Below are 24,090 nucleotides of genomic sequence, written 5' to 3'. Positions count from 1 at the left end.
GATAATAATTTTTTTAATTCTTTTTAGTTTAGTTTATAACAATAGCTGTCTCTGCTGCAAAATGTACTGGTATCTACAGTTAATCAAAGTTTTTAACACAACTATATTTAAGAAATGTATAATTTATTTTACAATAATTGTATAATTTTATTGAATCAATTAAAATATTAGTATATTTAGAAAATATTTGTGATTTCTTTTATATTTATAATTTTTTGAGTAAATTATATTTTTTGTTCATTAAATTGCATTTAAATTTTAGCATCATTAAATCAGATGAGCCCATATTGCTCAACCGCTATTCTATTGTAAAATCATAATTATCAACCGTAAAACCGGAACCCATTTAACTTTCATAATGTGACATTTCTAATCATTAGGATATTCTAAGAGAAAATAAAAGTTGGGTGGGTCTTGTCTTTTACAGATTGATTAGATTGTTCATACATTTTATACCGGTTTCAGAAGTTGCAAGTAATTACGAAAGATTATGAAGACATTTTTGTGCAATAAAATCAGGAACATTTGTTAAGACGCTAAATAAAGTCCATTTTGATTTCCTGTTGACTTTATACATTAAGTATGGGTGATATTCATCCCTTTATGTAAATTTTCATCGTTTGAATGACTCTGATGTTTGTGTCTAGCGATGGATGATCTGTTAATCTCAGAGAACGGCACTGTGGGGATTCTGGTCACCACCGCTGTGGAGGTCGTGATCGGAGGCAAAACCATGAGGCCTGCTGGTGTGTTTCTCAGAAAAAACCTATTTGACACAAAGCTGATAAATCATTACGGCAGAGGTTTAAAATCATATTGTACTCTGACAATCCTCATCGTGTGTTCCTGTTATTAGTGGTCGGCGTTAAGCTGGATTTTGAGGCCTGGGTCGACAAGTTCAAGATCCTCGCCAGCAACGTATCAGACAGCAGACAGTCCGCACATAAGGTACATTTTTTTGGAAAAGAGGAATTATGGAAGAAAAACGTCACCCTTCTCACATTATGTTCATCTGTACTGGCATGAGTGTGGTGAGATGTTGTAACTTCATGTTTGTGTTGTGTTGTGCAGTGCGGCCCGTCCAGATCCTGTGAGATGGACTGTGAAGTGAACAGCGATGTGAGAAAACCTGCACACTCAAACTCTACATGATAACAGATCTTCTTGGCTGTACATGTTTTGGTTGATCTGGTTTTGAATGTGTGTTTCAGGATTTGCTGTGTTATCTGATCGATGATGGCGGTTTCCTGGTTATGTCCAATCAGAGAGATCACTGGAAAAAGGTAGATGCTCCAAAACACCAAAAATAATATTTATATAGTCACTTGAAATCTATCTATATATAAAAATCAAACTTATAAAAATGTTTGTTAACATTATATTATATTATATTATATTATATTATATTATATTATATTATATTTAGGGCTGTCGATTTAATGTTAATTTAGAATTAGTTTTGGAAAAAATTTGTTAAAATTGGTAACGTATTTACGTACACTTACGTACACCCAAATTTAATGCATACATTTGCTCTTTTTAGAAAATGGAAAGAACATTATGATATCTATATTTTTATATTGTGGATTTATATATAGTCAGACACTTGCATGTGTCATTATATTATTAACATGTTACCAAGATCAAGCTCAAATGGAGTTACGAGGTTTTTGACCTGCAAATTTCTGAGAATTTATGTTCGTCATTAGAACGGCCGCATGTGAGGCAGTAAGTGCATCATACTTGACGAAATATGGTGATACGAGGCCCGACAGTGACGAAATATAAATTTAGAATGTAAAACATTTAGTTTGTAGTATACTAAAATTAAATTCACATTTGTGTTAGCTACACATTAATCATGATATGGCATGCTTTGCTCAAACTTTTGCCATTGTGTTAGAACTGGTTACACTCACTGCTGTCGCTGGCAAAAACCAAATGTCAGCGCTGTGTGTGTAAACGTGCAGATTAAGGGGTGGTAATATTAGAATAAGATCCCCTTCCTACGTCAGAAGGGGAGCGAAATCTGATCGGCTTATTTTTTTAGATGCTTGCAGAGAAAGGCTTACCAAAACAAAGTTACTGGGTTGTCACTTTTCACATTTTCTGGGTTGTTAGATCACTGGGGACCCGATTATAGCACTTGAACTTCATGATATGATTTTCATGATATGTCCCCTTTAATATATTAATAAGCACGTCTTTATGTCCACGTCTGTCTCAGGTGGGGCTGTTCTTCGGCGAGGTCGACCCCTACCTGATGTTCGCCCTCTACAACAACTCAATCTACGCACGCCATCAGACCTTCCAGTTTCAGTCGGCCTGTGAGCCGACGGCCAGCAGCCACACGGGAGCCGCACACAGGGGATATTATGTGGTGAGAAACTCATTTGTTCATGTTCCATTGATTCATTAATGGTGTCCATTTGAATCTCATGTAGGGAAACTGATGAAATGCAGCAGTGTTTTGGTATTAAAAGTCTTTTTTTGTCATTAGCCCTCCATTGCTGATTTCCTCAGTCTGGCCTGGTGGACGTCAGCAGCAGCGTGGTGAGTACAACTGGAGAACGTTGATAAAACCTTCCCTGTTGGTTGATAGAGCAACATTCAGTAGATATACGTCAAATATAAGAAAGTGAATTCTGTTTTGGTAAATCCATTCATGTCTTGATAACATTGTTTCAGATACTCATGCGCTAATGTCGCTGGTCTCTTTCAGGTCTGTTCTCCAGCAGTCCCTGTATGGACTTATCTACAGCAGCTGGTTCACCACAGGTTTGTTTTTCTCTGATTTTGTCACGTTGTTAAAAAAAACATCTACAACAGGTCAGGCTGGTCTGTTAGCTTGTTTTATAGAGCACATTTTAGCTGTTTAGGCTGGTTGGAGAAGTTTTTCTCAGCAGGACCTTCTAAAGCCTCGTGCAAACTGGGACTATTATCGCTCGCGTTTTTTGACGCGTCTTTGTGTTCATACCCAAGCAATTTTAACTGGCAATATGCCGAGTGAACATGCAAATTCACTCCCTGACAGTAGATGGCGCTTATTGAAAAACAGTACGCAAGTACACAAAGTGGCGCTGCGCAACTTTACGCTTCTGACACCCGCTTGTCACACAGAAGAAGAAGGGAGCCAGTATTTACGTGCTTGCCAAAACCACTTTTTGCTAACTGGCAAACAGAACATGGATATTTCAAGCAGCAGCAGTAGAAGCTCCAGCTATGAAGAGATTATTGTTCTATTGAATGAGGAAAGATGATGGAAAAGATGCCGATATTGTAACTTCAGCAGCTCTCATTGGTCGGCCAGGTTTTAACGTGGCGCGTCAAACCAAAAAAAAAAACTAACCTGAGAAGTTTTTTCTTTTTAAATTGCACTTTTACGGCTGGCGTTTTGCGCGTCGGTGTGCATACTCACATTGGCGCCCTTTGTTTAGTCACGAGGTGTTAAATGTCGGCGATAAGAACGAGCATTAACCACAAGTGATAATCGCCCCGGTGTGCATGAGGCTTAAAGCTACATTCTAACCATAATTCAACATCTGAAATGCTCATAGAAAGCAACAAGGTGCATCACATAAATAGCATTAACATTTTTCTAAACTAATGAAGCAATACTCCAAACTCAATAAATACACAGCACACAGATTTTAAATAGACATTGATGATATTTCTATTGATATTTCATAGAATATATTTTTAAATGAGATTTGATCATCCTGGGATTGCATTATGCCGGTTTTCTAGCAGACGCCTGGGCCGAGAGTTCAGACACTAAAGGGAGCAGCAGCTGCGTGACGGTTCACAGTCAGTTCTACTTCACCAACACCACCAACTCCTTCAACGTGCTGCAGGACTGTGGGAACTGCTCCAGGTGTGTGTTTGTGTGTGTGAACAGTCCTTTGTGCATTTGAACACACTTTTCTGAACTCAAACACTCTTTCTGTCAGGTTGTTCCACGCCAAGCGTATAGAAAACACGAACCTGCTGTTTGTGGTGGCTGAGACGCTGCCCTGCAGCTCTTGCGAGATCGAGAAACTCCTGCCTGTCAGAACAAAGTGTATCCTTCCTTCCCATGATCCCCTGCACACAGAGCAACACTAACAGATCTGCTTTTAACCCTCAAATACTCTGTTTTCTGTTTGATTGATGGATGGATGACAGACAGAGCTTGTGGCGTTTCCTTAATCCTTTCTTCTCCAGCTCAAGAAGAGAACCCGTGTGATGTGTTAAATTCTGCCCGCTATCGGAAAGGACCTGACAAATGCTTCGACTACAACTCGGAGGTGAATTGCTGTCTGTTGCTCTGATCAAACACTGTTTGTTTTGCTTCTTTAGTTTATATTTTGTAAAGATGATTTTTATAATGTAACTGCACCCTAGAAAACACATAGCAAAACCCTGGCAACCACCCAGAACGCTCTAGCAACCACATAGCAACATCCTGCCAAGAACCCAGAACACCCTAGAAACTACATAGCAACCTAGAACGTCCTAGCAACTACTAGGAAAACTTGAGCAACCACATAGCAACATCCTGGTAACCACACAGAACACCTTAACAACCTCAAAGCAATGTCCTAGCAACTACCAGGAACACTTGAACAACCACATAGCAACATCCTGGCAACCACACAGAACGCCATAAAAATCTCATAACATTGTCCTAGCAACTACCAAAAACAATCAAGCAACCACATAGCAACATCCTGACAACTACCCAGAATAACCGAGCATCTGAGTCCTCACTAAAATAATATGATAATGCAGTTTAAAAATAAACTTGTTTGTTTTTTTTGTCACAACAGAACAGAGGAACATCAAAACAAATGAAATGTATAAATGTCAACTTGCTTATCCCTTTACCTGCATTCTTTTAATTCTATCCATCAAGCTACAACAAACCATTTTCAATCATCATTTGCTGCCTGCCTTCTAAAATCTACTACTTAGTGATGCACTAAATCCATTATGTGACTCACTCTTGGCTTACATGTAACAGCAGCAAAACTGGACATGGCAGTCACAAATTTTGTCATGCTTATTTGAGTTAAGAGAACTGATGGGGATGTTCTTTTAATTGTTATTCAAGCAATGTATGTCTCGTGACAGTTGCCAACTTACCATGAACACACTTCACAGATGATCTCAGTTGTGGATGTTCGCTAGGCCTAGTATGTAGTATGTAGTTTTAGGCCTAGCGAACATCCACAACTGAGATCATCTGTGAAGTGTGTTCATGGTAAGTTGGCAACTGTCACGAGACATACATTGCTTGAATAACAATTAAAAGAACATACCCATCAGTTCTCTTAACTCAAATAAGTTATCATAACATGGTTGAAGGGTGTTTCGTCTGTTTTTATTTTATTTTTTAAATATTAATTTATCGGCCATTATAAATGCTGATACCAATAGTTTGGAAAATGCCTAATATCGATATATCGGTCGGGCTCTAAACCACATAGCAACATCCTGGCAACAACCCAGAACACCCTAGCTACCTCATAACATTGTCCTAGCAACCACCAAGAACACTAAAGCAACGGCATAGCAACATCCTGGCAACCACCCAGAACACTCTAGAAACTACATAGCAACCAACCAAGAACATCCTCATAACATTGTCCTAGCAACGAACTAGCAACCACCCAGAACTCTCAAGCAATCACATAATAATGTCCTGTCAACTATTCAGAATACCAAAGAAACAATATAGATCCTGGAAACCATTCATAACACCCTAGCAACCTCATAACATTGTGCTAGCAACTGCCAAGGACATTCAAGTAACCACATAGCAATGCACTAAAACCACTTGGAACACTTTAAAAATGCATAGCAACACCCTAGCAACCAGCAACAAACAGCCTGGCATTGTGATAGTGCATTTATAGTGAATGTTAACCAGAACATCCTCTGTTTCCCGCAGGAGAACACGTCTGAGTGTGGCAGCGCTCACTCTTTACACTGTCCCATGGGAGTTCTGCTCTGGATTCAGTTATTGTCGCTTTACCTCATTCTACGGTCGTAATCTGAGTCCCACTGCCTTTGGTGTTCCTGTCCCTCATCCGTACAACGCTCCGGGTCCTCTCCTGACATCCGTCTGATTATCCAGTTCTCATCGTGAGGTGCATTCCAGCTGTGTACCGTTACAGCAGAGCATGATGGGAAAACATGTCTTAGTAACCCCTGACATTGTGCAGATCCCAAAAAAAACAAAACAACTGTCTTAAATGGTTCACCTTTATATTCGGAAAACGTACAAAAAAACAACAACAACCTTTCTGCTGCCGTGAAGTATTTTTGCTTGCCAAATCCAAAAACAGGAAAGGACCTGGTTTGTTTCGAAAGACTGAAACACGACACAAGTTTTGACGGTTATTATCACAATCTCGCATTGAGTGTTTATTTGAGTCTTGCTTTGTTCTGGATTTAGTGCCAAACCCTGATGTATGCTCAAATGCGAGGGACACGCCGCTTTCATTGAAATATTTTGTTCCAAGGCTTTCTTGCCAAAAGAGAATGCCGTATTATCGCAAACTGCTTTGTTTAGGAAAAAAGAAAAAGATTTTGATTTCGCTTCGTGTTTATTTACAGCTTTGTCGAATGTTTTAAGGGCATATATTGTGTATAAAACTGCTGCCTGGTTTGTTACCCAACAGTGCCTTGGCGCACTTGTCCGAATGGACCAATAATAGCACTGGACGTGGATTAGAGTGACCCTGAATGAATGCTGAAGAAAATCACGGTATTGAATGTTAACTTGACTTTGGTTTACAGCATAAGGGTGAATGTCATGAAACCTGGCAAACATAAGTTTTTCACCCTAAATCAAAACAAACAAAAAAAATTCACAAAGAAAATGAAGCCTATTTTGAGGACCATTAAGATTTTAAAACTAATAAAGCACATTTTCCTTAGAATTCTCATTACCGAAATGAAAAATAAAACACATTTATTCTCATTACCGTAATGTAGAGAAAATTCAAATTTTAGCAAGTTATACTGCCTTAATTTGTGATTATTTAAATGTATTTTACTGTAATTCAGTAAAAAACATGAAAATAATGTAACAACGAAAAAAAAATCCAGTGTTCCTACAAATACCCTTCATTTAAAAAAACTTTATTCTCATTACCGTAATGTGGAAAAAAATCTAAATTTTAGCAATTGTTATACTACCTTAATTTGTGATTATTTAAAAAAAGTTTTACTGTAATTCAGTAAAAAATACATGAAAATAATGTAATAATGCGAAATATCCACAGTGTTCCTACAAATACCTTTTATTTTCTTCTTATAATTTTTTTTTTTCTGTTGAATTTGGGGTGATTTCTCGTGACTCGCCCGCGCACGTCCTTTAGCATTCAGTATGGGTTTTACTATACATGTTCTACTGATCCTGTCTTTAGAAAGGCACTCAAATGGTTTTAAATTCTTTGATGTAAATATGGTTACTCCACACTGAGTTGATCTAGTTCAGTGTGTTTTAATGAAATGGAATGCAAGCTGATGTCTCGCTGTCCTGCTGCATGCTGGGGAAAAATGATAACTGCTATTAAACTTAATAATGATTTCAGGACATTTGCTGGAAAGACACTCGACCCTTACAGCCATTCGATGGACCGATTTTATGTTCTCATTGAGTTCATATATGCTATCGAAGGGTCGATATGTATTTATTTTTGTTTAGTTTAAAAGATACGTTATGTATATTGCTTGAGAAATGTATCGAGTGTGAATTTTGAAACGCTTTCATGCTTTTATTGAGATGTTTTGGTTTTTATCGCAGATGTTTTGTTGCTTTTCATTGATTATCTATAACAAATTAGTTGGTGGTATTTCATCTTTTAATGTGGCCACACTTCCAAACCAACTGTACTTCCAAATAAATCAGACTGGGCCGAGATTCTGAAAGGGTTTCGCTTGACGTGTTTTGTATTGTAATGGCTTGAGCAATACTTTGAATTATGTCAACTACGCTGAAATGCAAGTGAGCGCTACTGAATTAGTGTAAGGAGAGCATGATATCAGTATTGAGCCGCTTTCTTTGGATGATTTTGATTCAGGCTTGTCTTTGAATATCGGCTTAATGTTTGTATGTGAGCTATGAGTGTTCTAACAGAATTATTTAATGCCAATAAGAGTATTTATACTACTGTCTTTATGTAAAATTCTCTCAGTGTTACATTGAATTTAATTATGTGAATAGGAATGTTTTAAGTATTTTTTTGTTTGTTTTTTATTTCATTGTTCTGCAGATGTTTGTACACTTTGTGAAAGGGTTTTTCCTCCCTTTCTGCGGTCTTCCATATCACTTCATTTTGTACAGATGGCACAAGTCTATCAAGAAAGGCTAACTTTGTATCATATTGTGTCATTCACTTCTGGGAGATGTTTATAAGAGAATTGGTGAGATAAAGACATTCATATTTTTCACGTCAACTTGGTATGGATTTTTATTTTTTACTCCAGAGTTATGTATTTGATTATGAAAGAGAACAGCAGGTTTTTATTACAGCAGTAAAACAATTGCAAGTAATCATATTTTATGATTGCTTCCTGTGGTGTTTTAAGCTTGAGGCTTTAAAGACTCAGCTGCTTCCTTGCCCTGGAAAAAAAGTTTTTAGTTATTAATATATTTATTTTCATATTTTTACTTATTTGTGCATTAAAATATTCTGTTTTTTTTTTTTTTTAGATTTTAGATATTTCTATATTTAATTTATTTTAAGGTATTTAGTTTATGTTCTTTATATATTTTTACTTACATTTTTTGATATTTTTATTTGTTTTAATTAAAAATCAGTAAAGTATTTGTCTCAGATTAGAGGTAGTAGATGTCTTGAGACTCGACGATGTCTTCCTGCTCATGCTGCACTTTCCTGTAACTACTGTTACTAACCCGAGATTGTTTATGTGGTAAATAATGTGGCTAGCTAACTGGCACTGCTAACCCAGATAGCTTATGTGTTGATATAATACACGTTTCAATCGTTTATTTTAAACACTAGGTTATAAGCCCTTGTTAAGAAAGGTTTTATTTACATGAATAACTCATTGCTAAGTTCATTTGGTATTAGAGTGCTAACTATCTCCCTTACTGTGTTTGCTAAGTTCTTGACAACTAAAATGCTTTTCCCTCCAAAATATTAGCTAATCATGCAATCACAAATAGCTATGTAGCAGTTCTCATTATTCCTGTATTTTGATAGTTGACAAATAAAATGTCAATAATCTTTTTTGACAAAAGATTTTGTTCAAATTTGTAATGGAAAGTCTATATTTTTAGTTCTTTCGACGTTTCACTTTAGTATTTCAGTGATCTGGCAAATTCATTTTTATATGGAAAAATATTTAATGTAGTCTTTGAAGTGAAGGTGCCATTAAGTGAATGTATGCACTTTGCTAACTTATGGCATTTCGTTAACAACATGCGCCCTCAGCAAACCAGAATGCTCGAAATGATTCACAAGCCGAAAGAGTTTCTGAGTGGCTATAAACATTTTTCCCTATAAAGCTTTGAAAGGAAAACCATGACAAAGAATCATCACTCACAGCTTCCTCAGCCTGCCGCCTGTAGGCCTTCACTTTCAGATGGAGCTTGTCGACCAGATCTTGCAGTCTGGTCACGTTCTTCTTGCCTTCCTCTGTCTGTAAAGTTGAAATGGTTTAAAACCCCATCCAGCACTGTAAATTGTTCAATCTTTTGATTCCACTGCACAGATTGGAAGTACCTGGTAGGTGAGCTCCTTCACTCTTCTTGTTTCATACCTGTGCACGTCTCATAAACGTCACCGTTCATCTTCAGCCTCCAATTCATGCACCTAAAATAAAGTTAGTCCACTTCACTAATTGACTGGATATTGTGGTTTTCTTGGGTTGTTTAGTAAGTGGCTGGAGTTTATTAATAGTGTATTTTTCCCCATCAGTAACTTAAAATTTTAGTTTAATTTGAGCTGGTATGGTAGCTCCTCAGCAGAGAACTGGAATCGTATTCTTGACTTTTCCAGCAGATCTTTGACAGTCATAGAACATTGACTTTGAATATTCAGTTAATGTCACCCCAAATAAAAAAAACAAAAAACATATTTGTCTCAAAACAGCATGACTCACAAGTTTCAATATCAGCTGAAGCCAGTTTTCCAGTGGATCCAAAGTGAATCCTAATGAATTAACCCTAAGGAGAAGGAAATGATTCAGAACTTTTTGCAGAGGTTTAATGAAATGCACAAATGTATTTCATATGACCTCATAGAAAAAACAATGCCTCATAGTCTTTGCATTACCATAAGCCTCCAGCAGTGGGTTGGCAGCAATGATTTGATCCTCTAGCGAGCCCTGGTGGGCATAAAAGTAAGTTTATTCATTTAGAATAGATCCTGACAGTATTTTCTTCAGCTCTTGAGCTCAATACTCAATATGGCTGTAATGATAACCTATTTTGTGAGCACCGATTGTTTCACACATCAAATGTTTTACCTTGAAGGAATATCCTGTCCCCTGAAATATTTTGAAAATTGTCTGCGTGAATAAAACATGTTTAACAAACAATAATTATTTTTTAAATAAAGCAAACTAACGTTAGTTACTAAAGTCAGACACGACTCAGACAGTTACTAAAGTCAGACGGTCCGTCTGACACATCACGTCAGTGGTCACTTTCATAGATTTCGCCACAGGCTGTAGCATCGCGAGATGTGTGCAAGTAGCGCGAGAGGTGAGCGGGAGCAGGAAGTGCAGTGAAGATGGAGGGTGTCGGATTATGTGCTAACAACAAACAGAAACAAAATCAAATGTTACCGAACAAAATGAGAGGCGAGTTCACCAGAAACCAGAGGAAAGACTCTGAGGTAAGGGTCAAACGAAGCTGTTTAAATCCCTATGATTTGTATTTTTGCAGTTTAATGTATGTTTTGACAGCAATGTTAGCATAAACATCAGAAATTCCAAGAATAAAATGTATAAAGTGATTAAACAACACTAATTAAATAAACAACAGTTGATAATATGAAAAGTGCATCATTAATCAAATATTAAAATTTAAGTTTTCCTGAACAACGTTTTGTACTTTAATTATCTCATTTAATTATCATATTTTTGAATATTCACGAAACCACTCTTACTATTCATTAATGCACAAACACGTTAATGAAAAACACATTGAAATGATTGAGTAATGTGATTAACATTGCCTATTTCTGAAGTCTATCTCTTCTCTTGTTGATTCTGATCGGTTATTTAACACTACATAATCAACTGATTGACTGATGAACATTAATATCGGTCTGTCTGCCCTTGTGAAAAAGTAGACTTTAGCATAACTTACTTTTAAAAATGTCCTGAGTGCGAAATAAATGTAATGTTTTTTGACACTTAAGTGCATGTTATTTGCAATTAGATTAAAATGTATTATTGTAAGAGTTATACTCTCTCTCTCTCTCTCTCTCTCTCTCTCTCTCTCTCTCTCTCTCTCTCTCTCTATATATATATATATATAATGCTTAAATAAGTTCATCTTTATATGCAATTTCGTAATTCTGTTGTCTTTGAAATATTAAAGTTAGGTGTACTGCTGAATGAATGTACTGACAAGCATTTATGGTACACCATGTAGGCTATATATTTATATACATATACCAAATACCATGTATATGTATACATATCATGTATATATTTTAGTATACATTACATACTAAAATATACTTTTATGTAATTTCCATTGAAAGTTACATGTCGTGTATTTAAATATATTAGAAATTACAAGTTTCTAATGATGAAGTTGCAATTTAGTGCATTTAAAATAGGCTATATTAATGCAATATCAAATTTATTTGAAAGCACAACAAAAGATTATTAAAACAGTCATTTAAAATGTCCTTAAAATGTGTATTAGTCATGAAAGTGTACTTTAAGTGTACTTGCGTATTGTTTCAATAATATTATATTATCTGCAAGACTTAAAACATTTTTAAATATTGTTTTAAGATTTGAAATGCACAAGTGCACATTCCATAAAGTTAAGTGCACTTCTTTTTCACAAGGATAACTAATTTCAAACAAGGCCACATTTCTGATTTGTTGACTAGGCTATGTCCGATTGTTTTGTTTATTTTGTTTTTTGACAACCAACAGACTTGGATCTTTTAAAGTTGACTCATATCCGATAATATCTGAATTTATGCTATACATTTGGGAAAACAACCGTACTGACCCGGAAAATCTTAGGCCGAAAAGGGAGTTAAAAATTGTGCGATTTGCAATGGACGCAGATGAAATGATAATACAAGCTTTTGCTTTCAGCACCATCTTTAAAGTTCAGCAAAACATTGGTCTCTTAAGGGGTTTGAGCATTCATCCTCCATTGCGCCATTGATAAGAGTCATTTGATTGCACCTGAGTAGACATCATTCGCCACCGTAGCTTTTTTTTTTTTAATGACATTGAACAGGAATATCCGACATTGGTGACATTGGTCACGTGGACAGGAATATCTGATCTTTCTGCTTACAGGGCAAACGCAAATGCACATATCCGATTTATAGGACTGAAACCAATCTGAGAATACCATGTGCTTTTTTCCTGCTTACACATTTGTGGGTCATATCCAATCTGTGCCACATGGGAGGGAAAAAAATCGGAATTAGGTCACTTGATCCATGTAATGTGAACATGGCCTGTTCTGTCTGTCCTTAAATGTTGTGACTGAATTGTCAGCTCCTATTGGACAGTTACACTGACTCCGTGTTTGTGTCTCAGGGTTTATCAGATACTCCTGATTTGGAGTTTGAATATTCAGATGCAGATAAATGGACAATCGAACTGTCAGGTGAGAGTTCACTCATTTGGTTTACTGCTCATTTCTTCTGTACTAATATCATATTAAACTTTCAGCCTTCATTAACCAACTGCGACTACAATAATGCATTTTCCTCTTTTAAACTGTTTGTAGAGTTGTACAGTTACACAGAGGGACCAGAGTTTCTACTCAACAGAAAGTGCTTCGAAGAAGATTTCCACACTCATAGTAAGTAATGACCTAATTATTTTCCATTTTTTGGGTTTTGCAAGATAATGATTAAGTTACAAAAGAGCAAATGTCCATGTGCTTTTGCAGTGCCCGATCAGAAATGGACCGAACTGGATTTGGTTCAGCACAAAACTCACGCCATGCGTCTGCTGGACGGACTGGACGTGATCGGCCGAGAACGCAGATTAAAAGTTGCCAGAGCCATCTTGTACATGGCTCAAGGTAAACTATGCATTATATATGCATTTATTTGATTGGAAACACCCTAGAGTCTCGTGTTAATAAGGATTGATTGTTTTTTTTCAGGTACATTTGGTGAGTGTTCTTCAGAACTGGAGGTGCAGCACTGGATGAGGTATAACGTCTTCTTGCTGCTGGATGTGGGAGCGTTCACTGCGCTAATGGAGCTGCTCAACATGGAGATTGAGTGAGATGAACTGCACATGCAAACATTCATATTACACATGTGAAAACTTAAATAACTCTTGTTAAATGTGTCTCAGTAACAGTGCTGCGTGCAGCAGTGCGGTCAGGAAACCCGCCATCTCACTGGCCGACAGCACTGACCTCAGGTACAACACCACACGTTACATGCATTTAGTATACTTTGATCATCCACGCACTTTCCATGTGACATTTACGAGAGAACGCAAAGCCATGTCCCCTTAGGGGCTCCATTCATAGGAGCCATTGAAGCCAACAAACGAACTGGGTCAGAGATCGCAGTTTCTACTTGCCCTAAATAGCCTCAGCAATAAAAACATTGCAAATACATTAACTGATCAACTTAGTGTAAGGCTCATCACTTTCCATTGTCAATCACGCTCGTTCCTGTTGTGTGTCCTCAATCTGCCAACCCGCGTGAGTGTCAGCGTGGGGAATAGATCTCCAATATTTTGAATTTGGACTGCAGTGCCCATTTTATCGGCTAGTCAATATTACATACTGCACCTTTAAGACACACTCATAGTCCTCCATAACCCTGTGCATGCTTGTGTTTTCAGGGTGTTGCTGAACATCATGTATCTGATAGTGGAGACCATCCAGCGTGAAGATCCCACAGATAGTCCAGAATGGAGAACCATTAGAGAAACCTTCAAATCTGAGCTTGGTTCGTTAGTTAGACTAAGATTATCTGAAAAATGACTGTTTATTTGAAGATGCGCGTTGAGTATGGAAGAGTAGAAATGTCATGAATGTCCCTGTAACTCTTCCTGGCAGGTTCTCCTCTCTATAACCATGAGCCCGTCTCCGTCATGCTGTTCGGGATGGTGACCAAGTTCTGCAGTGGCCACGCGCCCCATTTCCCCATGAAGAAAGTCCTGCTGCTGCTCTGGAAAACCATCCTGGTGAGAATGACAGAGCTCTTAACTGGAATTTTTGGGTTTAGATAGATTCTTGTGTTTGTTAAAGTTGGGAATCGATTCCAAAAAGAATTTCCAAGTAATGAATCGATTCTAAAGGTTGGAATCCATTCTTTCAAAGGGAATCTGTTCCTCTTTAACAGCCTTTTTCAGTTCAATAGAGCTAGATATTAATTCGCCTCTCAGTCACTCGCTAATATTAATGCAAAGTCTGATTAATTTCCGCGAATGTTTTGTTTCTTTGGAATCTGCTCAAAACAGATTGCAGCCGTTGACATTAAGAGATAATAGATGCTGATAATGCTCAATGAATACTTTCAAAGGAGGTTTATGATTGATTTATGATTAATGGTCTGTGTGTTTCCTGTCTCATCCCAGTTCACTCTGGGAGGGTTCGAGCAGCTGCAGGGCTGTAAGGTCAGTAGACGGGTGTCGTTGGGTCTCCCGCCGCTGCCGGAGGACAGTATCCGTGTGGTGCGAAGCATGAGAGCCGCGTCCCCGCCGGCGTCCGCCTCTGACCTCATCGAGCAACAACAGAGACGTGCCCGGAGAGAACACAAGGTTACTGACGCATATATATTTGATGGAAACCTGTGCAGTGGAAAATAAAACTATAAAGTGAACCCTTTAAATCTATTTCTTCAGGGTCTTATAAAGCAGGACAATCTGGATGCGTTTAACGAGAAGGACCCATATAAAGCCGATGAATCCCGCGAAGACGAAGAGGAAAATGACGACAATGACAACTCTCTAGAGGCGGAGGCTTTCCCGCTGGAGCGCGATGAGGTCATGCCGCCGCCCATCCCGCACCCCCCCTCTGAGAGGGTCTGTTTTCCCAAGGGTCTGCCGTGGGCTCCGAAAGTCAGGTAGAAACTCGACTTCATCCGTTTGATATGGTTTGTCTGATGGTTTTCTCAAATCTAAGTTGGTGTCTATGTTGATTTTAACAGGGAAAAGGATATTGAGAACTTCCTGGACTCCAGCAGGAGTAAATTCATCGGTTACACACTGGGAAAGTGAGTCTGTTGTATGCCACTCAATTGCTCATTTCCTGTGAGCCTCAGTGATGCATGTTTGTGTTTGTGTTGCAGTGACACGGATACAGTGGTCGGATTGCCCAGACCGATACATGAAAGCATCAAAACTCTCAAACAGGTAATTAGCAACATCCATGACTTATTAACATAACTCCACACTTTCTTCACGCATCAATACTAGCTTTGAACTGAAAAAAACGTGATTTATGAATTTAATCGTTTTGTTAATTCTGATTGAATTAGCCAAGACCAATATTCAGTTTGAATTAAATTGTTATACTTTTTTGTTATTGCACTTATTTTTTTACATGGTTTCAATGTTTTAGTTAAAATGGTTGGAAATGTCTTATGTCATTTGTGATTTATTCAAAATTTTATTTTTTTAAATAAATAAATTGATCATTGATTCCTTCATTTTCTTTTTAAGAAGCATTTTAGTCCTCCATAAAAAAATTTTTGTAACAATAGTAAAAGTATAGAATGAAAATTCAATTAATAATAAAATATTTGCAACCCATGGTTTTTTTTACTGCAAAAAATCAACAACATTCTTTTGGTCGTAAATCAAACGTCAATTATTAGTTAGCCTAAAATTGTAAGACTAATGAAGAATTGTTTATTGTGAATATTATTATTAGTAGTAGTGTTGTTGTTGTTATCAGCATTAATACAATTATCAACTACATTTAATTATTACAATATTTGTAACTGTTCCTGAAAATTTGTATTGATCATAAATCAATTTCAAATTTTTATTAGTTAAAATTGTAAGACTAACAAATAACATTATTTGGTGGAAGAATTGTTTATTGTGATTTAATGATTAATTATATTAATTATTATGTAGCTTTATTGAACATCATTTTGTTACGTTATTTCATCAATATTGTTGTTACCATTTTATAAAAACAGTAAACCATTTTAACTAGCTGTTGTTTATTGCTTTTACACATCTTAACAATAGTGAAATCACTCTTGTGGCTAAATGCTCTGAGATGCATATGTAGATTCATTGTAACGTTTAGTTTGTGTGTGTTTCAGCACAAGTATGTGTCCATCGCTGAGGTCCAGATCGCTAAAGAAGAGGAGTATCAGAAGACCCCTCTCTCTGGCGTGAGTGACCGTACACTGATAGAACTGCAAAATGCCATCTGATGATGAGTTTAATAACCCTCTGTGTGTGTGTGTGTGTGTGTGTGTGTGTGTGTGTGTGTGTGTGTGTGTGTGTGTGTGTGTGTGTGTGTGTCGATGTTCAGGGTGAAGAGGAGCTGGAGTTGTGTTCCACAGAGCTCTTGTACCAGGGTATTTTACCCAGTTTACCACAGTATATGGTGAGAGACTGACAGTTCACACACCAGTCGCACTCTATTTGAGCTGTTCTCATACTGACAGACCTTGTTTGTGTGTGTGTGTGTTCAGATCGCTCTGCTCAAGATCCTGTTGGCTGCTGCTCCCACATCCAAAGCCAAGACCGACTCCATCAACATCCTGGCGGACGTGCTGCCCGAGGAAATGCCGTAAGACACTGTTAAACAGCACAGTTGCAGATGTGGTTGTGCCTTCCGTGAATCAAACTGAATGATTCTTCAGTGGAGCTTATGACGTGAATGAATCATACCACTGATGAACTGAATCAAAGTGATTCTCCAAACAACTTGAGTCTGTGTGTGCATTTGCGTGTGCGTGTGTGTGTGTGTGTGTGTGTGTGTGTTTGAAGCTGAATCACTCAACTTGGTTGCCATGGCAACAGTGAACTCATGGCATCAGATGCTGTAAAAGTATCTCCTGGGTAATAAGTATTCATGACATTCTCTCTGAAATTATTGATTGTGATTTGTCAAATATGCGTATACCTAAAATCAGGGCTATTTTAGGATCATTTGAAATACTGTTGTAGCATTTATTAATATATTAAATTCTCTTATAGATGTTCTTTTTACATTTAAATGTTTTAGTAATTTTGTTGTCGTTTTTTTTCCCAATTTTATTAGTTGGAGATGAGACTGATACAAAACTTTTCCGCTGATACTGATTGCAGATTATTTAGAATATCTACCGATACCAATAGTTTGATTTTCTTAAGGTTTCTATAATATTACTATAATATTAGAGGTTTGTCACTTTTTTTTTTTTTTTTTTTTTTTTTTACTCTTAATGCGTTGTCATGTTAACTCTACATTCGACACGAGGGATTTTCTTCATACACAGTATGAGTTGCAGTCTCTGAACACGTTTTATCGGCCCCGATCATCGGCTGTTAAACAATTGGCCGATAGTAATTAATTGCTGTTATCAACCGATACGGATTATTGGCCGATATATCAATGCATCTCTAATATACATGACTTTTTGATTGGTATATTGATATATTTATATATATTTGATTGATATATTTAGTTTTTGATTGGGAGTTTCACACGAGGGCAGAAACAAAAATGTCACTAAGCTGTGTAATTGTATTTTTAACACTTTCCATAGACTTACTAAACATATTTACTTTACTAAAGGTGTTGTCACATTTATCATTGCTCAGTGAATTTTCGTGGGTGAAATCCAGACATTCCAAACGGAATCCATGTGATCCGAAAAGTTCCATTTCATCCAGATGTTGCTTATTTTCAAGTTTCAAGGTCACATGAATTCTATACGCTGAACAACAGAAAGCTGATGGTTTAAAAGTGACTTGTGTTAGCTGTGCTTCTACGCTATTGACAATAGATGGACTTTTTTGCCGCAATTTCGCTAATGTGATCGTACCTTACTTGTGCATGGTTTGACACGGCCTGTCTGGTATCTCTTTCTAGCACTACGGTTCTTCAGAGTATGAAGTTGGGCGTAGATGTGAATCGCCATAAAGAAATCATTGTCAAAGCCATTTCAGCCATACTGCTGCTGCTACTGAAACACTTCAAGCTCAACCACGTCTATCAGGTACACAAACACATTGTCGAAGCTGTTCGTGAGGAGCTTTTCTAGATGTTGGTTTTACCCTAACCATAACCTACATCCAACTCACACAAACCATTTGACATTATTATTTTATTATACAAAATGTGATTTGAGGCGTTTGTAAGCCCGGCAGTAGAGGTCCGGCTCACTTTTTGTCAGCTTGCACCATAGTAATGAGGATATTTTTGAATAGTGACACCGTTTTGGGCTTCATAATTATAGTGAAACAGCTGCAAGTAAAAAGAGAATGTTGACGCAAGTTTTCTCCTGCAGTTTGAATACATGGCACAGCATCTGGTGTTTGCCAACTGCATCCCGCTGATCCTGAAGTTCTTCAACCAGAACATCATGTCTTACATTACCGCTAAAAACAGGTAAAACTTCAAGTCAACCTTTGTTCATTTCAGGCTCACAAAACATCTGTTCATGGGTCAAAATGACCCGGAGCATGAAAATTGCATAACTTCTTTGCACTTGCTTTAACCCGTGTTCATTTTTCATGACGCTTTATGGGTAATGACATCTGTCATATCTTATCTCCTCGGCAGTATCTCAGCTCTGGATTTCCCGCACTGCGTCGTTCACGAGCTTCCAGAGCTCACCGCTGAGAGTCTGGTGAGAAAACTACACCTGAATGTGTCTAATGCTTCTCTGAGCTAGTCTTTGAGCTGTTTGATGTGTTTTGATTACAGGAAGCTGGTGATAATAATCAGTTCTGCTGGAGGAACTTGTTCTCCTGTATTAATCTGTTGCGCATCCTCAATAAACTCACCAAATGGAAGCACTCCAGGACCATGGTGAGACACCACACAAATCAAGCATGCAAACCACGAACATTTAACGTAGCTGGAGAGAGCCATCCATTAGTGGTCAATTCAAATTTTGCTTATTTCTAGATGTTGGTGGTGTTCAAATCAGCTCCCATCCTGAAGAGGGCGCTGAAGGTCAAGCAGGCCATGATGCAGCTCTATGTGCTCAAGCTGCTCAAAGTCCAGACGAAGTATCTGGGGCGGCAATGGAGGAAAAGCAACATGAAAACCATGTCAGCGATATATCAGAAAGTGCGCCATCGCCTCAACGACGACTGGGCCTATGGAAACGGTGAGTAGGGGGAAGAAACTGGACTGGGATCTTAACTAAACAATTTGATGCGTCATTATTAAACCTGAAATTTTAGTAGAACCTGGGTGTCAGAATTAAACGTGCTCTCTGTTTCTCCGACAGCAGACCTGGACGCTCGCCCGTGGGATTTCCAGGCGGAAGAATGCGCCTTACGTGCCAACATTGAACGGTTCAACAGCCGACGCTATGACAAGAACCAGAGCAACCCAGAATTCCTCCCGGTGGACAACTGCCTGCAAAGTGTGCTGGGACAGCGGATCGACCTTCCAGAAGACTTCCAAATGAACTATGACCTCTGGCTAGAGCGTGAGGTCTTTTCCAAACCCATTTCCTGGGAAGAGCTCCTGCAGTGAACGCCTGTAGTGTTTCAGCACCTTTTCCCTACAGCAGTTGTGAAAATGACCATTACCAGAGTAAAACTCTTCCAACAACACTACGCTTCATAGTTCAACAACAGGGACCATTTCCTGTGTGTCTGTTTGTGTAACATAACGGCTCGCCTGTAGTAAACTTGCGCATATTTTTTTTTTTTTTTTTTACTCTTAGGAAGAGAATTTTGACAGATGTGCTAAGAGGTCATTTTCCTGTTTGTTTTTGCTGCTTTTGACTATTGATTCTCTATAACTGAATATGAAATCTGATCTTATTGTGAAAGACTGTATTTATCCTAGAGTGTTTTGATGTGTTTTTCATTGGCTCTGTATACAATACTCAATGCAATACAACAAACTTCTCTGTGAACCATTGTTGTTTTTGTCATTCATTTTTAAAGTCAAAGAATATCAGCTCACAAATTTGGACTAAATTAAGCGAGTCATCATGAAGAGGCAAAAACCACGCAAGAAGTGCTCAAAATACGAAGTTCGGGCATTATTCAGAGTAGCATAAGCCCGATAAGTGAGGTTTTAAAGGGAAAGGGAAGGTTTTTTTTTTTGTTGGTTTTTTTATGCGGTTAAAGGGATAGTTCACTTTGAAATTAATTTTTGATATGTTTTAGCTTACCTCAAGGGCATCCAAGATGTAGGTGTCTTTTTTTCCGCAGTAGTTTCAATTTTGATATTTTTAGGTCAAACCGTTCTTGTCTGTCAGTCTTATAATGCAGGTCGATGGTCACAGAGTCCAAATTAAAACAATTCCCCATCGTCCAAATGAAACAATTCCCCATCATAAGTACACATTGATGGCCTAAGACACGAAACGAGCGGTTTGTGTGAGAAAGCGAACAGTATTTATATCGTTGTTATCTCTTGAAAACAGTACACGTCCAAATGATCTGACGGCGTGGGCGGGTATAGATGTATACACTAGATGTCGCCTTCGCTACTGCAGTTCATTGGAACGAAACCGTAGCCAAGGCGACATCTATGTATATCTCTATACCCGCCCGCGCCGTCAGATCATATGGACGTGTGCTGTTTTCAAGAGATAACAACGATATAAATACTGTTCGTTTTCTCACACAAACCGCTCGTTTCGTGTCTTAGGCCAACAGTGTGTACTTACGATGGGGAATTGTTTCATTTGGACGATGGGGAATTGTTTTAATTTGGACTTTGTGCATGCGCTTTGAGACAGTGACCATAGACCTGCATGAAATGACTGACAGACAAGAACTGTTTGACCTAAAAATATCAAAATTGAAACTACTGCGGAAAAAAGACGCCTACATCTTGGATGGCCTTGAGGTAAGCTAAAACATACAAAAATTTATTTTCAAAGTGAACTATCCCTTTAAGTGCTCAAGGAAGAGATGGGTTTTCAGATGTCTTTTGAATGTTGTCAGGGATTCTGCATTCTGGATGAGGGTGGGGAGAGCGTTCCACCAGCATGGAACTGTGAATGAGAATGTTCTGGAAAGTGATTTTGTGGCTTTCTTTGATGGAACCACAAGACGGCGCTCGTTGACCGATCGTAGGCTTCTGGTATACACTTCATTACTGTCAAAGTCAGTTATAATAATCAAATGTAACATTTGCAGGATTTGCACCTGCCCACACTGCCAAAATAACCAAAACCTGGTTCAATGATGGTATTACTGTGTAATTAGTAATTACTGTGGGATTTCATGTAGGCCTAATATTCTAATTTTCTGGGATTTTGATTTCGTGGGTTTCATAAGCTGTAAACCATAATCATCAACATTATAACAAATAAAGGCTTGAAATATCTCACTTTGCATGTAATGAGTCTATATAATATATTAGTTTCACCTGTTACGTTGAATTCTTGAAATAAATCAACTTTTTGATGATATTCTAATTTTATGACCAGCAACCGTATATTTTAGTGTATGCACATTCATGTAACATTGACTAACCTATTTCCATGCATCAATAACTGGAAAAAAGAGAAAAGAGAAAAGAAGTAAATATAAACTTTATGTCATGTTTGTGTGACCACGTAATGGCAAATTCTTGACTTCGAGGTACAAATTTCCCAAGTGAATTTGAAAGCAGCCAGCATCAGTTCTGTCACAACAAAATTACAATCTATCTATGTTTTTTTTTATCTATTTTGTTTTAATATAAGTGAACAATGACATATTGAGCATTTGTATTGCTTTAAAATTGTGCCTTACTGACCAGATTGGATGTGTAATCCACATTATATGACATGCAGTTACCTTCCACAATACATTTTTTAATGTAAATCAACAATTACAATACAGAGGGTAACTTAAGAGAGCTTGTCTCTATTGCAGCTTTTTAAGTAAATCTTAATGTTTAATTTACGTGTGAAACCAGTAAGAATTCTCCAGTGCTTTGTGCCATTTATTTTTGACATAGGCTACTTTTGAAATTAATAGGCAGAAAGTAACCTCATTCAGTCTCAGTCATGAGTGAAAAAAGTGAGTGGAATAAATATAATTTAGGCAAAATCTATTTGGGATGGACAAAAATCAATCAATCTATTGTATTGTGGTTCTTCTGGGATAATATAATGTATTTGTCCAGAATGACAATGTGAGTTCTTACATGTGTGACTTGTCTCTATTGTGGCTTTTCCTGTGAACATTAAGGTTTCCTTTTCGTATGAAACTTTTCCCGCACTGATCACATGTGTGCGGTTTCTCTCCAGTGTGGATCATCTTGTGTGTTTTCAGATCTCCTGACTGACTGAATCTCTTGTCACAGTGTGAACACTTGTAAGGTTTTTCTCCAGTGTGAATTCTCTGGTGCCGTTTCACTGCATCATCTGTCATAAAACACTTTCCACAAACAAAGCACACATGATTCTTCACACCACTGTGTCTTTTCTGGTGTATTTTTAAAGAACCCAGATGACTAAAACTCTTCCCACACAAAGAACACATGTGGGGCTTCTCTGTGTGAACTTTCAGGTGGTTCTTCAGGGATGATGATGAAAAATATGTTTTTCCACACTGATCACATGTGTACGGCTTCTCTCCAGTGTGGATTTTCATGTGATTCTTAAAGTTGTGTCTGTATGTGAAACTCTTCCCACACTGATCACATGTGTACGGCTTCTCTCCGGTGTGGATTTTCATGTGATCATTAAGGTTATTTTTTATTGTGAAACTCTTCCCACACTGATAACATGTGTGTGACTTCTCTCCGGTGTGGATTTTCATGTGACCATTAAGGTTATTTTTTATTGTGAATCTCTTTCCACACTGATAACATGTGTGTGACTTCTCTCCGGTGTGGATTTTCATGTGACCATTAAGGTTATTTTTTATTGTGAATCTCTTTCCACACTGATCACATGTGTGTGGCTTCTCTCCAGTGTGGATCTTCATGTGTGCATTAAGGTTTGCTTTTAGTATGAAACTCTTCCCGCACTGATCACATGTGTGTGGTTTCTCACCAGTGTGGATCTTCATGTGTGCATTAAAGTATTTTTTTGTGAAACTCTTCCCACACTGATCACATGTGTGCGGCTTCTCTCCAGTGTGGATTCTCATATGATCCTTAAGGGTTCCTTTTTGTCTGAAACTCCTCCCACACTGATCACATGTGTACGGCTTCTGTCCAGTGTGGATTTTCCTGTGTTCATTTAGGTGTCCTTTTCGTGTAAAACTTTTCCCACACTGATCACATGTGTACGGCTTCTCTCCAGTGTGGATCCTCATGTGATCCTTAAGGCACTCTTTTTGTGTAAAACTCTTCCCACACTGATCACATGTGTACGGCTTCTCTCCAGTGTGGATTTTCATGTGTTCATTAAGGTGTCCTTTTCGTGTAAAACTTTTCCCACACTGATCACATGTGTGTGGTTTCTCGCCAGTGTGGATCTTCATGTGTGCATTAAGGTAATTTTTTGAGAAACTCTTCCCACACTGATCACATGTGTACGGCTTCTCTCCAGTGTGGATCATCATGTGAATTTGAAGACTTTTGTTGTTTGGGAATTTCTTTCCACAATGAAGGCAAGAATTTTCGGCTGTACTCAAAGATTTTTCTTCAGTTTTGACATGATGATGTTTCTCCTCTCCTTTGCTCAGTTTTTCAATCTCCTTGTTCTGTTCCATTAAGTCTGAAATAATAATAAAAAAGTTTGTCATGTATATCCGTAAAAAAATTCAAAGGAAATGAGGAAGTGAAGACTAACATAACACCCAAAC

At 37.8% G+C, this 24,090-nt stretch overlaps 3 protein-coding genes across 9 annotated transcripts in view; 2 read left to right on the top strand and 1 right to left on the bottom strand.

Annotated features, from left to right (window-relative positions):
* Positions 1 to 8,467, top strand: part of cacna2d2b (calcium channel, voltage-dependent, alpha 2/delta subunit 2b) — a 32,460-nt gene extending 23,993 nt beyond the window's left edge. For 2 of the 3 annotated variants that reach the window (XM_079890556.1, XM_079890554.1), the window contains 11 exons: positions 648 to 746; positions 857 to 948; positions 1,072 to 1,119; positions 1,212 to 1,283; positions 2,228 to 2,380; positions 2,501 to 2,553; positions 2,723 to 2,778; positions 3,748 to 3,874; positions 3,951 to 4,060; positions 4,204 to 4,286; positions 5,933 to 8,467. In XM_079890556.1, coding sequence (XP_079746682.1) covers positions 648 to 746; positions 857 to 948; positions 1,072 to 1,119; positions 1,212 to 1,283; positions 2,228 to 2,380; positions 2,501 to 2,553; positions 2,723 to 2,778; positions 3,748 to 3,874; positions 3,951 to 4,060; positions 4,204 to 4,286; positions 5,933 to 6,034 — 995 coding nt within the window. In that variant the 3' untranslated portion in view covers positions 6,035 to 8,467. The remainder of the gene's footprint in view (positions 1 to 647; positions 747 to 856; positions 949 to 1,071; positions 1,120 to 1,211; positions 1,284 to 2,227; positions 2,381 to 2,500; positions 2,554 to 2,722; positions 2,779 to 3,747; positions 3,875 to 3,950; positions 4,061 to 4,203; positions 4,287 to 5,932) is intronic. The other variant, XM_079890555.1, reaches the window with a different exon arrangement.
* A 2,243-nt stretch (positions 8,468 to 10,710) lies between these two features.
* Positions 10,711 to 20,251, top strand: strip1 (striatin interacting protein 1). 2 transcript variants are annotated; one of them, XM_079890546.1, is made up of 21 exons: positions 10,711 to 10,856; positions 12,763 to 12,832; positions 12,956 to 13,030; positions 13,121 to 13,255; positions 13,340 to 13,460; positions 13,537 to 13,605; positions 14,038 to 14,144; positions 14,255 to 14,382; positions 14,776 to 14,958; positions 15,043 to 15,263; positions 15,348 to 15,413; positions 15,489 to 15,552; positions 16,476 to 16,547; positions 16,691 to 16,765; positions 16,854 to 16,951; positions 18,239 to 18,365; positions 18,657 to 18,757; positions 18,932 to 18,998; positions 19,076 to 19,180; positions 19,280 to 19,484; positions 19,608 to 20,244. In XM_079890546.1, exons 1-21 carry the CDS (start codon positions 10,752 to 10,754, stop codon positions 19,856 to 19,858), a joined length of 2,445 nt encoding a protein of 814 aa, XP_079746672.1. In that variant the 5' UTR covers positions 10,711 to 10,751; the 3' UTR covers positions 19,859 to 20,244. The 2 variants fall into 2 exon arrangements, with proteins under 2 accessions (XP_079746672.1, XP_079746673.1); XM_079890547.1 differs by having other exon boundaries at positions 10,712 to 10,856; positions 19,611 to 20,251.
* A 726-nt stretch (positions 20,252 to 20,977) lies between these two features.
* Positions 20,978 to 24,090, bottom strand: part of LOC307169752 (uncharacterized protein) — a 34,758-nt gene continuing 31,645 nt past the window's right edge. For all 4 annotated transcript variants that reach the window (XM_079890542.1, XM_079890543.1, XM_079890544.1 and 1 more), the window contains one exon: positions 20,978 to 24,002. In XM_079890542.1, the coding sequence (XP_079746668.1) occupies positions 22,477 to 24,002 (1,526 nt within the window). In that variant the 3' untranslated portion in view covers positions 20,978 to 22,476. The remainder of the gene's footprint in view (positions 24,003 to 24,090) is intronic.

The sequence above is a fragment of the Squalius cephalus genome (genome assembly GCF_949319135.1).
Source record: "Squalius cephalus genome assembly, chromosome: 13".
NCBI classification, from domain to species: domain Eukaryota; kingdom Metazoa; phylum Chordata; class Actinopteri; order Cypriniformes; family Leuciscidae; genus Squalius; species Squalius cephalus.
The sequence above is the reverse complement of the archived record's forward strand: the minus strand, read 5'-3'. Positions and strand labels throughout refer to the sequence as shown.